Source organism: Aphis gossypii, chromosome 1, assembly GCF_020184175.1.
Source record: "Aphis gossypii isolate Hap1 chromosome 1, ASM2018417v2, whole genome shotgun sequence".
In the NCBI taxonomy this organism is placed as follows: Eukaryota; Metazoa; Arthropoda; class Insecta; order Hemiptera; family Aphididae; genus Aphis; species Aphis gossypii.
The window spans coordinates 36,256,503-36,270,379 of NC_065530.1; the positions used below are offsets into that span (position 1 = coordinate 36,256,503).

At 31.9% G+C, this 13,877-nt stretch overlaps 2 protein-coding genes across 2 annotated transcripts; both read right to left on the reverse strand.

Annotated features, from left to right (window-relative positions):
• Positions 1-73: 73 nt before the first annotated feature.
• Positions 74-9,581, reverse strand: LOC114126864 (zinc finger protein 76-like). Its single transcript, XM_050198285.1, has 6 exons — positions 8,985-9,581; positions 4,742-4,971; positions 3,656-3,806; positions 3,443-3,574; positions 2,902-3,167; positions 74-2,554 (listed from the first exon to the last, which is right to left on the reverse strand). The coding sequence occupies exons 1-6, from the start codon at positions 9,155-9,157 to the stop codon at positions 1,653-1,655; spliced, it is 1,854 nt and encodes a 617-aa protein (XP_050054242.1). The 5' UTR covers positions 9,158-9,581; the 3' UTR covers positions 74-1,652.
• A 2,664-nt stretch (positions 9,582-12,245) lies between these two features.
• LOC114126865 (neuroguidin) lies at positions 12,246-13,635 on the reverse strand. The gene is made up of 3 exons (XM_050198286.1): positions 13,475-13,635; positions 12,608-13,353; positions 12,246-12,522 (listed from the first exon to the last, which is right to left on the reverse strand). Exons 2-3 carry the CDS (start codon positions 13,330-13,332, stop codon positions 12,333-12,335), a joined length of 915 nt encoding a protein of 304 aa, XP_050054243.1. The 5' UTR covers positions 13,333-13,353; positions 13,475-13,635; the 3' UTR covers positions 12,246-12,332.
• Positions 13,636-13,877: the final 242 nt, after the last annotated feature.

Sequence of the window (13,877 nt, forward strand, 5' to 3'; positions counted from 1 at the left end):
GTTTTATTTCATGTCCTTGATTTTGCACATAAACCCCATTTATTACTACACTACAATATATAAAATGTAACAGTTTTTTTCAATGTAAGTCAATATTGTTTATTTCGAAACAACAAATATACAAGTTGAAATGAAGTATAAACAAAAACAAGAATTAAATGAGCGAGGTTTTATCCGTCTACAATAAAATACGTAGACTACACCTATTAAATATCAGTAATACAAAATTACAACATTATTTTGTATGACTACAAAAAAATACATTTATGAATACACAAAAATAACAAACTTTTACTTTAAACAATAATTAAAATAAAAAAGTAAGGAGTTCAAAACTAGAGTATCACTTTCGTTTTGTGTGAGTTAAATTCCGGTAAAAATAATTTGGCACCGTAGTAGAATAAGCCTACTCGAGGTTATAAATAATATATAGTAAGCTCGGTCCCGATTTTGATAACTCATACCACATTTAGTTTATATATTAAACGTCAAAAAGTCATTACATGGTTAGTCATACAAAGGTGACAGTACAAAATAATTTTTCTCGACACAAAATAAATTATACACAGATATAATATAGTATATATATATAAGTATTAAAATCTTGTTAGAGTTATAATATAGTATTATGTCATTTCAATATAGTGTCCCAGAACCGTATCTTTTAAGTATTATATTTTCGTTACTAACTATGATAAATAAGATATAATATAATATACTAAAGAGATGATGTATAAATAAAACTAGAATATAAATGCAGTAGTAAGTAAATCATTAATTTCATTGAGTGTTAGAGTGAAAAACATATCAAACAATCAGTCCTATCCTATAATATGTATAGTACTTTTCCTAGACTACCTACCTCTAAAATCTTTCTTATAGAATCTATAATATAGATATTAGTACGATGTAGGGTATACAGCGTATAATATGTAGTTGAATAGGTATAAATAATACAAAGTCATCTATATACTATATCTAAAAATGTGTAAAATCATAACGAATATATCTAGTAAAATTATAGGTACTATATAATCGTTATTGAATCACAGCTTGTTACATGTTAAAATACAGAAATTGAATGGGTTAAGAGATGAATGTAATATGTAAAAGTTAAATCATAAATGCTATGGATAGATTAAATACATATTCGTAGTGAGTACCTATGTAATGTAATAGGCTAAATGTTCCTCATTTCAATAACCTAACCTAACGGACGTCCCAAAGACATAAAATTTGAGTATGATTTTTTTTTTCTAACCAATACTATGAAAAACATAATAAGCGAGTAAAAAAACATAAAATTAATTTAGTAGTAAAAATATACGTCATACAATAAAATGTATTAAATTCGTTGTAAAAAATTACCGGTACGTTTCCTAGCGGTCATTACGAGGTTTTAAATAATATAATAGCTGTTTAACTTTTAATATAGGTACCTAACACACGTGTGCGCCGAATCGCATAAAACGTTTGTCAATTTTAATATAGGTCGCTAAAGTTTAACGGTTCGCCGATAATTGTGTTCTAATAATACTAGCTCAGTATATTTTATTCGTTGTATGCTGTTTAACGATCGTATATAATATACATATTATATTTTATGCGACTCGACTGCATTATAAAGTGCGTGCGATGCATCGCGTCGGACTTTAGTGCGATATGCTCGCGGGCCGTCTGTGTTCCAGCACCTTCCTGAGCTGTTTGCGGGTGTTGCAGGCCACGGTCAGCGAACAGGACGCCGCGGCTGCCGTGGCGATGGGAGCTGCGGCGGGACTGCTGCAATTTCCGGCCGGCGGAAAAGCGGACTCGAGCGCCTGTTGTTGCGGAAGCGCGGGCGCCGGCACCGGAAACGTGGGCTCGAACACTTCCAGCTGCGGACTTACCATGAGCGAGGCGACCGAACTGTCGAGACACTGATCCGCGTTGTCGGCCAGGCTGAGTATGAGCTCCTCGACGCTGAACTCTTCGGCCACGTGCAGCGGTTCGTCGGTGGCCACCCCGTGGTGCGGTTCGCACACCGCGAAATCCGTGTCCGGCTTGGACACGAGGATGTCGTCGAACGGTATGAGCTCGACGGCAGCGCCCGCCCGCGGTTCGGCGTCCGACTGTTCGACGGCCGTCACCGTCTGCCGGACGGGCTCGTCGACGAACTGCAGTTCCTGCACTTTCTCCGTGGCTATGGACATGGCCGGCGGCTGGCTCGAGTCGTCCTCCGTCACCGTCTCGTAGCTGGCGCCGTTGATCACCGGCATCATCAGCAGGCTGGACATCAACTCGCCGTTGTCCATCACGCACAGGCTGATCGTACCGTTGGCGTCCTGGCCGACCTTTTGCACGTCCACGTTGCACTCCACCGACAGCTTTACCGGCATCCCGTCGTCCGGCTCGGCCAGGATCATCTTTTGCACAGTGGCCGTGCTCGAATCCTGGCCCGCCCCCGTGAACGTCCGTATCGCGATGCCCGAAAGGTATGCGTCCACCTCCACCTCGGCCGTTTCGCATCGTTTTAGGGCTTCGATGTTGGCCTTCGACAGCGGTATGACTAGTTGACCTGCGAACGAAAATATAATATAATTATCGTATCGATAATATTAAATCTCAACAGTAACGCAACCAGAGCTGTTTTGGGTGGAAGGGGTGAAGGGTCATAATGATTTGTATTAAAATCACATAATAATATATTATTAGAACTTGTTAGTTATAACATTAATTTGGGTTCGTTGTCATCAAATATATTTTCATGTACGACGTGTACACTTCGCTGAGATTTAAACTCAAACACTTTTTGAGAAAAAAATGTTATCTCATCCCCCCACCCCGTCACCACACATTTACATGACAATCAATCCTAGCCGTGCCACTGATTTATAAAACGATCGATAAGTATTAAGTACGTACTTTGGTATTTTAAGAATTCCGATGTCGTGCTGTTGGTTTCACTGTCGAAATGCTGTAACAAGTCGTCGGCAAAATCTGACAGAGTCTCCGATTCGTCCCAAACATCATGACTCCGCTGGTGCGTCTTAAGACTAGCCTTTCCAGGAAACGACTTGTTGCAATTCGGTCGGTCGCACGTGTACAATTTGTCAGCCGAATGCGTCCGCTTGTGCGTTTTTAGATGATGGCTGGCCGTAAACGCTCGACCACAACCTTCTTCTGCGCATCTGAAAATCATGATAATAACCGGACACGTAAGTAGTATAAAATGCATACTATGTTCATATATTGTTCAAAATTGTTATTAATGACTTTCTACGTGTGTTTTAATTATTAAAATACTATAGTAATATCATGTTAATTATATATTGTATTGTAAAAACTTTTTTTGAATAGATGATCTAATCGTCAACACCTGATATGATGTCAAGATCAATGTGGTAAGCAACTTAATTAATATCAATTATTGTAATACTACGTACGGCTAAACATGGTATATTACTTGTATGGTCGTTCTTGCGTGTGCGTTCTGTAATGCTTTTTTAGATCACTGAAAGTCGTAAAACACTTGCCACAGCCTGCTTGAATACAGTCGAAAGTATCACCAGTGTGCAAGCGTTGGTGAGCTCGTAGCCTGTACTACAAATAACCGTAGGTCCATCATATTTCTAAAAGATTACTGAAATAACTTGAATGAGATAATCGAAATCTTTACCTGTAAACGGTGTTGAAAGCTTTTTGACATTCCTCCTTAGTACAAACAAATGGTTTTTGTTTCGTATGCACACGTTCATGAATTTTCAAACTGTATGACGTCAAAAACGGTTTACCGCAGTCAATTATGTTACACTTGAACCGGTATTCACCTAATAGTAAATAGTAAATAAATTTATGTATGAAATAAAATTAATTAGAAATTTAAACCTTAATGATATGAGTACTTAGTGCTTAAAAAATTGTTCAGATATTGGAGCTCATTTTATCTAATTATGCAGGTTAAAATTGTTTATTTGTATTCCATCGTATTACTTTTTAATATTTTTTATTTTTATTTTTATTAAATTTATTGAATAGTTTAAACCAGTACTGAAAAATTTCATAAATTATACACAGTTTTTATTTCTTTAAAAAGTATATGTCATTAATAAAGCAATTCCTCCAACTATTTTAAGTAAAAAAGTGGGTTTTATCGTTAAAAATAATGATAACATAACTACACGAGTTACCTATCTTAGTAAATTAAATTTTGTAAAAATTTTGATTTAATTTTTTAAGTTTTGATTATTTTTTATGTATAACGTACGTAATATTATATTTAATAACAGCAAAAAATGAACAACAATTAATTTTTGAGACATATTAATACATTTCATGTAGCTACTAAAAGCATAAATAGAAATACGTAGGTACCATGCCAATAATTTATCACTAATTAGTAATTTTCTATGATGGACATGAGATAATGCTAATATTATGAATAATAATAGTATTATATATTTTATGTAAAAACTGGAGATTTACTATTATTCATCATATAATATTATGTTAATTTAATACGAATAATATTACAAAATACAATCTATAAATAATATTACAAAGTGAAATATTGAGTGCTACATTTAAAAATAATTTACTTCAATAAACATTTATTATCACGTACTATAGGTATTATAATATGTACTGTGTACAATAAATATTAACATCTTTAATCTTTATAGGTAGTCACTGAATAAAATATTTTCTATTAAACGTGTATAATACATTTTGTGAACACAGTACTAATCTTATAATAATTACACACCTTTATGTGTCTTCATATGTGTACGGAGATTTCCCACGGTGCTGTACGTTCTTTTGCACCCAGTGAATTCGCAATAATGTCTTTTGGTATCGGACTGGTCCGGTGGAGTGTCGTTGCTGAATGAACTTTGAGATAAATCATCCTGAAATCCTTCTTGTGATGTAATATCATTTTGTGGTTTGACGTCGTATTGCACATAACTATTTGTTTGATAGTTGTAATGGATAAAACTGTAAAATAAAAATGATTGTAACTACTTATGTATAATATTGTAACTTTGTAAGTTAGAATTAACTAGTTTATGATTAGTAACATACACATTATTATAGTATGTTATAATCTCAATGTATAGTGTATACCTAGTTATATTACAGTGCCGTAACTAGAGGTTGGCGGCATGGGAGCTTGCCAAGGGCGCAGTAATGTAAGGGGCGCATTTGAGTTAAATAAAAATGTTCTGTTTTTTTGTAACTTGGTTTTAAGACTCGATTATTTAAAAAAATATACCATGGCAGTATTTTGATTAACACGTAAAAATATAATATTATTATATTTATAAAAAAATTATAGATACCTGTGAAATAAAACAAAAATAAGCGCCAAAATAAAATTTACCATGGGCGCCGCGGAGGGTAGTTACGACACCGGTTATATATATTAGTATAATATATTAATTTATTTTAGTGTAATGTGTTCTACATATATTTGCATTTACCTAAAATAATATATATATATATTTATATATTATACTCATTACTCATATTTCGTTGTATAAATTATATAGTAAACTCTCTGGGGACACCCTGTACCTACGCCCTACATTAATTTAACGCTATTATTTGAATAAAAGCCACAAAATGATCTGTTCAGTGTAATTAACAACATACAACTAGACAAGCAAAGTTAACTATGTACTTGCATAAGTTATATATACATACATTATTGTACGTACTACAATATACAAAATGCACTCTTTAATGATGTGATGTTTTAAAACATAGCATTAAAATATTAATGGCATAATATATATGCAGTAAGATGTTATATTTAATTAACACTGCATACATTGACGAATTTTGAACTATTTCCAAAATTATATTTTTGCAATAACAGTAAGTTATAGACTTAATATAAATAAAAAATATTATATTTAAAAAAAAATCTTCAGACAATTAATTTTCTAATGGTATTCAGTTAAAAGTACAAAATTTGAATTTCTATTTTTATTTAAAATGAAGCTTTTTAAGAATATAATATGTATTTAGATATACATGCCTACTTTTATTATTAATTCAGTTAGATATTTTAACTAGAAATATTATTAATTTCAACAATAACAAAAAACAAACCAATAATATATGTTATATATTTCTCAAATTAATTGACAATTGTTTAATGCTTTAATTTAAGAAACAAAGATAATAGTTGATGAAAATTAATAGGAACGCCGATTTTTTAACAGTATATTCTACAAAAAGATAATTTAAACTTTGATCAATATAACCTGATGTAATATAGCTATTTAGAAATAATTTACATCCGTGTAAAATATAGATGAAACGAATACATTTGGTCATTTAGTTATATTATAAAATATAAGACTATCAGGATATTCTCAAAAGTAATTTTTACTAAAAATTACAAACAAAATTTATTTTGTAATTCAGGTGACTAAATCAAGAGAACTTATAACTATCACTTTCTTAAAAAAAAAACAATTTAAGTGCCTAAGTTTGATGTTTAACATATTTTGGCATGCTGCTTATAAATTACATGGCTTTTAATCGTGTATATACTAGTATAATAGAGGTACCTACCTACTGTATAATGTATTGTTTTAGACTAAAATTCATGAATCATAATAAATTTATTATACAATAATAATTCAAAATTAATCGTTTCACTTTTCTGTGCATACTTCAAGTACAATACAATATTATTTATTTAGTAATAAACTAACAAATGTGAATGTACACGCCAAAGAAAAAATTACGTAATAGTCGTGTTTGCATCAGTGTATAAATAAATATAAATTAATTTATGTAAATTCATTTGAGATGGACTTTATAAGTTAAATCGACAGTTATATTATATATAAAACATACATCACTAATTTATTATTTTTTAATAATTATGTCTGTCATTATAAATACACATATTAAATTGTTTTTTGCATATTTGAATTAAAAATTCTCAAATATCTAAAATGTTTATAAAACCAAATTTTCATACTGACATAATTTTTATATAATCTTAACTACAATTTATTTGTTCATTCAATATTTAAGTATAATAGAAATGTAATGAGATGTGTATGATGCCACATAGTTATAATACATAGTATGAATAGTATGAAAATAATAAGAGAATCATACATTCGACAAAATATGTTGGCTAGGTCACTGGTTTTGATGACCTATGACTCAGAGTAATGCAAATTGCAAGTTGCATTTCTATATTCTGTCTTAAAGTACAGTGTTATAAAAACGAGCTGAGCTACAGTAACTAATTTTATTTTTACATAATCTAAAAACGTTCATTAAAGAATTATTACTAATGTAGAAAAAAAAATTACAAATATATCAAAAATCTCAAACGCTATTGAAAAATAGTACTAAAATATGAAAACAACACAAAATGATAAATTATATTTTGTTTTGTAGCATTAAGATGCCAAAAACTATACGTTATGTGCGTGAATATGAATTATTTTGCAAATTTCCAATGTAGTTAGTTTTTAATTTATGACACATCATACGACTTACATCAATTAAATCACTTGTATACTTTTAATTTTTATAATTATAAAACTTATATGATTATAATTAGTAATAATTACCATTAGCTATTGAAGCTAAAGTTATAGTTTAAATGAAATTGTATTGATATACCAACTAAACTTAATAATTTTACATAGTCATTGTGAGCATTATTTTTCATAAAGCGTATTATTTCAATAGTCGACATTCTTTAAATCAAAATGGCATTAATTATTAATGCGTTAACACCCACATATTTAAATTTGCCATTTTCCTCCGAACAACACAACAATGACTCATATAGTCACAACATATTATTATTATAATAATATTAAAATAATCTTTGTAACATTTATGTTCAGTTATTTTTACACATTTTAGCATCTTTAGCAATTTAAGCATTCATACATAAAAAGCATACGTATTTTTGTTTCTTAATTTCTTATTAGTATACGAGGTATATTTTTTGTTCACTAAAGTAAACACATATGTCTAAATAAAATTATCTATGTATGACGACATGCACAATGATGATCAGATCTTAATCGTTCTGATGGATATAAATCACTAACTGATATCCGTAATGAAATCGTATAGTAAATGTTTTAACACATCAAACTGATTTAACATGCCCTGTCAAAATATTTACAACAGAATGATTTTTATTTATCTATATAGGGTCAAATACCTATCGTTTGTGTGCGTAGTAAGTACAAAGGACAATATATAATACAATTCTATTTTATTGAAATGAGTTTTTAAACATGTCGCGATTTTATTAAGTACCTATTTGCGGGTGGGGGCATGAAGTGGAAAAAAATAGAAACTCACTGTTATAATATTGTAACATTATGTATACATATATACGCACATGTGTTCGAATGACCAGCCTGCGCGGCGGTTAACATACGGCGTGGGACGATCCGAAAGTCGTGAATTTAATATATCGGCAACTGCGTCAGAATGATACACGGTAAAAATTTCGTGACCGACTTGTCCACAACGGTCTCCGCACACGACGCAAACATAATAATAATATTAAAATTAATAAAGTATTCGTTGTAGTCGCCGTCATCGTCGTCGAGATATGCGTACAACTGCAGTTTAATAATAAACAGGAACGTAGTATGAAACTTGTACTACCTACCTACTTATCTGTCGTCTTTCGACTTTTCAAAACCGAATCTGCAGTGTTTGAAATCGCCCCCCTTCGCCCATGAGCATATTAAACTATTATTATCGTACCGTCTATTAGATATTATGTCCTAACAACAAGAACTCGCGTGTAACTATCGTCGAAGCGTAAGCTCTATACTAAAAACCGCCGCGCACGTGCGTCCTTCCTTCCTGCAGGATCAAATCAGGTCGTCCTTACGGGTCGGACCGTATCGTCTATACCGCGGAACACACTTGAACGCGTCATACTTCTTATATTATAATATTATGATATCCTTATATATTATATATAATAAGCCTGCGCAGACCTGTACTCGGTGTTACAGAAGAACGCGGCGCTGCTGCGATCCTCGCCGTCTTCTTCTTCCGCCGTCCTGGGCGGCTGCTGCGGCGGCGGCGGCTGCGGAACCACGGGACTCGGCGGCTGTTGCAGTTCCTCCGATGAGCCGTTGTTGTAAACGAGCGCGACCACTTGTTCCATCGCGACCACAACGCATAATAGCCGACTACGGAACCGGCGACGATATTATCAAGTCGAAGCGGTGCAGATCGTTTCACACTGATCGCGCGTTTGGCGACGGTCCCTCGTCGAGCTGCTGTAACGATGTAAACGCGCGAGTCTCGGAAACGTGACACCGCCGCAACGGTACGGCCACGGCAGTCATCCGCCGCCGGCCGGTCGTGGTGGGAAAAAGTCGTGTGGGCGCCGATGCGGAGGAGGCGAAAATACGTAAATGACGTGGCGGCGGCGGCGACGACGACGACCTTGAGCCGCGGCGCGGACGGTGGCCGGCGGTGGCCGCCGCAGATGGCAGATGGTCGGCTCGCGCCAAAAAAATAAAAATCAAAGCCGACGACAAACCCTTTTCGCGCGCGCCGCGAACGAAGACGACGACCCGCGCGATGGGGTCACCCGCGCTCGACCGCCGCCGCCGCCGCTGTCGTTCTCAGCGCGCACGCTCGCCGAGTTCTACTTATTTTCAAAATATATATTATATTATGATATTATTACAATATTATACGTTTAAAAATAATATGCGTACGTGCGCGCGCGGCCGGCCGTCGACTGTTTTTTTTTTTTTTTTGTTTTTTTGGCATCAGCGATGCGCAATGTTTACCGAACGATAAACAATACGGTTTTTTATTTTTTTTACGATTTACACGCTCCTCCCCACCCCGCATCACGCGTACTTAATAGTATTGTTTTTACGACGTAGCCAATCCGAATATGTATATATAGTGAGTTTAATGTTTATATAGGAACTTTGAATCAAACTCGCGTACAGCATCGTTCGATAATATTATAATATATTAATATGTTAATATGTAGTTTTGTTTAACACAATACTGTAAAAAAAAAAAATGTTAAAAATAATGATCATTTTCAAAACAATAATATCTGTATACATTTACGCGATATGATCACTCGTTTAACTTGACGAAACACAACAATTTTATTATGAAAACGTCACCTAGTTTACTTAAAATAAATGAAAAAGCCCCAAACGTACACGTGCCACGTGCATCTTTAAAAAACAACAAAAGTACCCACCTTTTATGGGTGTATAGGTACCTACATACATAATTTGCATTTAAAAATGCGTTTTCTACAAAATCTTAACTCATATTAACTACATAATATATTAATACTTACTACCTTATATACTATAATATAAATGGGTAACCTACATTATAAGACTGTTATTATTAAAATAATAACTGTAACATATTAATTTGAAATTAAAATTTTTGACTAACCAACATTTCATAAACACACATACCTAATACTCGAATATATTATTATGTTCACAAAATAAAACGTACGTGAATTCTCGAAGTGCTAGTGACTAATGAGCCATACCTATAGAGATGTATCTGATGTTTGTGCCAAGTTTTTTAGTAACTAAAACAACACTATTTATTTAGGTGAAGTCAATATCCAACATTATTGTCGGAATTTTAGGTTTATATCATGACATTCTGGCGATTCTGAGCTATTTTCTATTTGTTATCGATGAAAATTATTTGTTTAAAATATTTAACGTTTCTTAGGTTTTTTTTTATTAAAACGCGACAAGATTAATAGAAAATATAGTTGAATGTTTAAAATAATACAATATGTTTCATTTTCACTATTTGGCTGACATGAAATAGGCAATTGATGACTAAATATCGAGGCGGATTGTGAAACTACATAAAAATTAAATTCTTTGACTATGCACCTAGGTAATTAGTAAAATGCCTGGTATGACTACATACCTAGGTACAACATATAAACTGCACACAAAAAATTATTCTGAACGAAGACGATCTGTAAATCGATATACCTACCTAAAAGAGTATAATAATGTTACGCTAAATTAATTAAAAATTAATAATAAATAGAGTAAATTTAATGTAATTAATATTATTCCAAAAATCGCAAAAAAGAAGATGAAGATGATCTTTAGCAGTTGATGTTACCTAAAGCCTAAAACCAAAACGACTGTCCTAAATTATTGGATAAAATACCCATATAAGTCTCATGTGCATTCTAAAAAGAACTTAATTTAAGTTTTAATGAAAAAATACTGCAACCAGTGATCGTTGAGTATATCAAAAAAATAAAATTGACTTTTGGACTTTTAGTACGTTTTTCTCAGCATACATTGTTTCAGCATCACATCTTTACATAAATGTGAAATTTTAAACTTCAAAACTTACTATTTCACGAAGATATGGTACGTTATGTATTTTTAAAAAAAAACGAATTTTCATGGAATTTTTAGATAATAGAAATTATTTTTGTCCTAAATGTTAGACCGATGTGCACTTGATGTGTCCAAACTTTTTTCAGAAGTCTCATGTACATTCTACACCGTCAAAAAGAACTTAATTTAAGTTTTATAGAAAAAAAGCTGCAACAAGTGATCGTTGAGTATATCAAATAAATAAAATTGACTTTTGGTACGTTTTTCTCAGCATCACATCTTTACATGAATGTGAAATTTTAAACTTCAAAACCTGCAATTTAACGACGATATTGTGCGTTAGTAGGTTTAGACTTTTTTTTTCATCAACTCAATTTTTGATTTTTGTTGTAAATACCCTTTTTTAGAAAACAGTATGGATGTATAACATATATAAATATACAAATATTAACTCCTGACTGTAGTCTATACTCTATAGAGTTGATATTGAATTTAAATCAAAATTATTCATTTACTCCCACAAATCCCTAATATATCTAGTCCATAATGATCTGATTTATTAGAGAAATAATTCAGTACGATCTATTGTAGTTATGACTGTTATGAGAAGAAGTTTCATTCTCTCAAGGAACAGAGTATACTATGAATACATAAAAAGCTATATTATTTAAAATTTGTGTAACATATGTACCACAGATTTGATATCACTATTTTTTTGTTAGTTTGTAGTTTTGAAATATATTTTTATTTTTATTTAAAAATATGCAATCCTTACCTATGTCAGGGTATAACAAGTATTTTTGTTTTTCTATTTACCAAAATAACCACAATATAATAGTTATTAAGTATCATTATAAATATAAAAATTCAACAAAGGAATCAGTACTTTTAAATTTTTAATATTAATTCAATACAAATGTAGTAAAAAATAGTAAAGTTAATAATTATAATAAATAAAATTATAACTTAAAATTTTCTTTTCTTTTTTGAATTTTTTCCTTTGAACTTCTTCTTTCTTTTATTACCACTTTTTTCACTGAAACTTCCTCCAAGAGCTGAAATGTCTTCAAAGTGTGTTACTTCTTTCCCTAATTTTCCAAGGGTAATTGATGATAATTGCTTAGCCCTATGTTTATCTTTTTTGGTAACTGGCAACCTAGAAAAAAATATTTTTTAGTTAGATAAAAAAAACTATAAGGAATATAGGCATTTAATTTTTAAGTTAAAATATTAATTTATACCTTGTAAAATAGTCTTCTTCATACTTCTGTCTTTCATAATCATACTTAGACTGTTTGTTTTTTAATCCAACTGTATTAATTTGTACTTCAACTGGTGTATCTGCATATTCTTCTCGTAATTCTTGCATAACTGAACTTTGTAGAGCTCTCTTTTTTGCTCTTTCTAATAATTTTTGTTTTTTAACTGCTCGTGACTCATCGCCGTCATAAGGTACAGCTGTAACCTTAGGTGCCACATAAACTCCATCTTTAATTTTTTTTGATTTGTGATTACTAGCTTCATCATTATCAGACTCTTCATCTTCTATATGATCTTCTGCATCTGCTAGTCCATCAATAGTTGCACGAAACCGATCTGGATCATTAGGATCAACGGAACCAGATAATGCGGTTTTAACAAGCTTATCGATTTGATATTTCATTTTAAATTCAAGAGGCCTAATGCGTTCTAGAACAGTTCGTTGTTCAACAAGACGTTCAATTGTAGGGTCATTTTTAATGGATTGAAATTTGCATTTTTTTAATATAATATAAGTCAAATTATTTATATAACTCAACAATGTATGACACTTTATATCTAATAAACTTATGCCTTTAGATGCATCAAACTCTTTTTTTATAATCTTATTTGTCGATTCTTTGGCTTCTAGGATCCCAGACTTGATATCTTTAAGCAATTTTCTAGTTTGCGCACTGAAATCCGGCTGGGTTACTTCTTCTTCCATTTTTATACTAATTATATTGTTCTATATAAATAAAATTTTAAATTAGAATGTAATCGTATACCGCATACCTAATGGCTAATGTCATTTAAAAATGTGCATAATAAGCCAATAATTTCAAATTAATATACATTAAACAACTTACTCATTTAGACGTTTATATTCAAGGTAACAAACCACTAGCTAGTAAGTACTAATTACACAGAAGAAAGTAACTACAAGTATTAACAAAAAAATATAATGCCCATTAAGCAGTTATTAGTTATTACTTATTATAAAATAGTTAAGCCTTAAGCACATGTTTGAATACATATTATCACAAGTCAGCTATCAGCATAGGTATTATCAAAGTAATCATTTATCATTGGTTTTCTTTCTTTCTTCCGTGATTTTCACAGACAGATAGCAGGCCAAGCAGTGGCACTGACACACAAATTTTTAAAAAGGACATTTGAGTGTAGCGGTAGGCAGTAGCAAACTAGCAAATGCCAAATACTAATTTACAGTATTTGGCAGTAGCTACAGAATAAATTAAGTAATTAAGTTAA

Excerpts from the sequence above, each read along its gene's own strand:
- LOC114126865 (XM_050198286.1), bottom strand. The coding sequence starts at position 13,332 with ATGGAAGAAGAAGTAACCCAGCCGGATTTCAGTGCGCAAACTAGAAAA. Across the intron at positions 12,523-12,607 it reads GAAGAAGACTATTTTACAAG|GTTGCCAGTTACCAAAAAAG; the intron begins GTATAAATTAAT and ends ATTTTTTTCTAG.
- LOC114126864 (XM_050198285.1), bottom strand. The coding sequence starts at position 9,157 with ATGGAACAAGTGGTCGCGCTCGTTTACAACAACGGCTCATCGGAGGAA. Across the intron at positions 3,807-4,741 it reads ACATATGAAGACACATAAAG|GTGAATACCGGTTCAAGTGT; the intron begins GTGTGTAATTAT and ends ATTTACTATTAG. Across the intron at positions 2,555-2,901 it reads GGAATTCTTAAAATACCAAA|GTCAACTAGTCATACCGCTG; the intron begins GTACGTACTTAA and ends TTTCGTTCGCAG.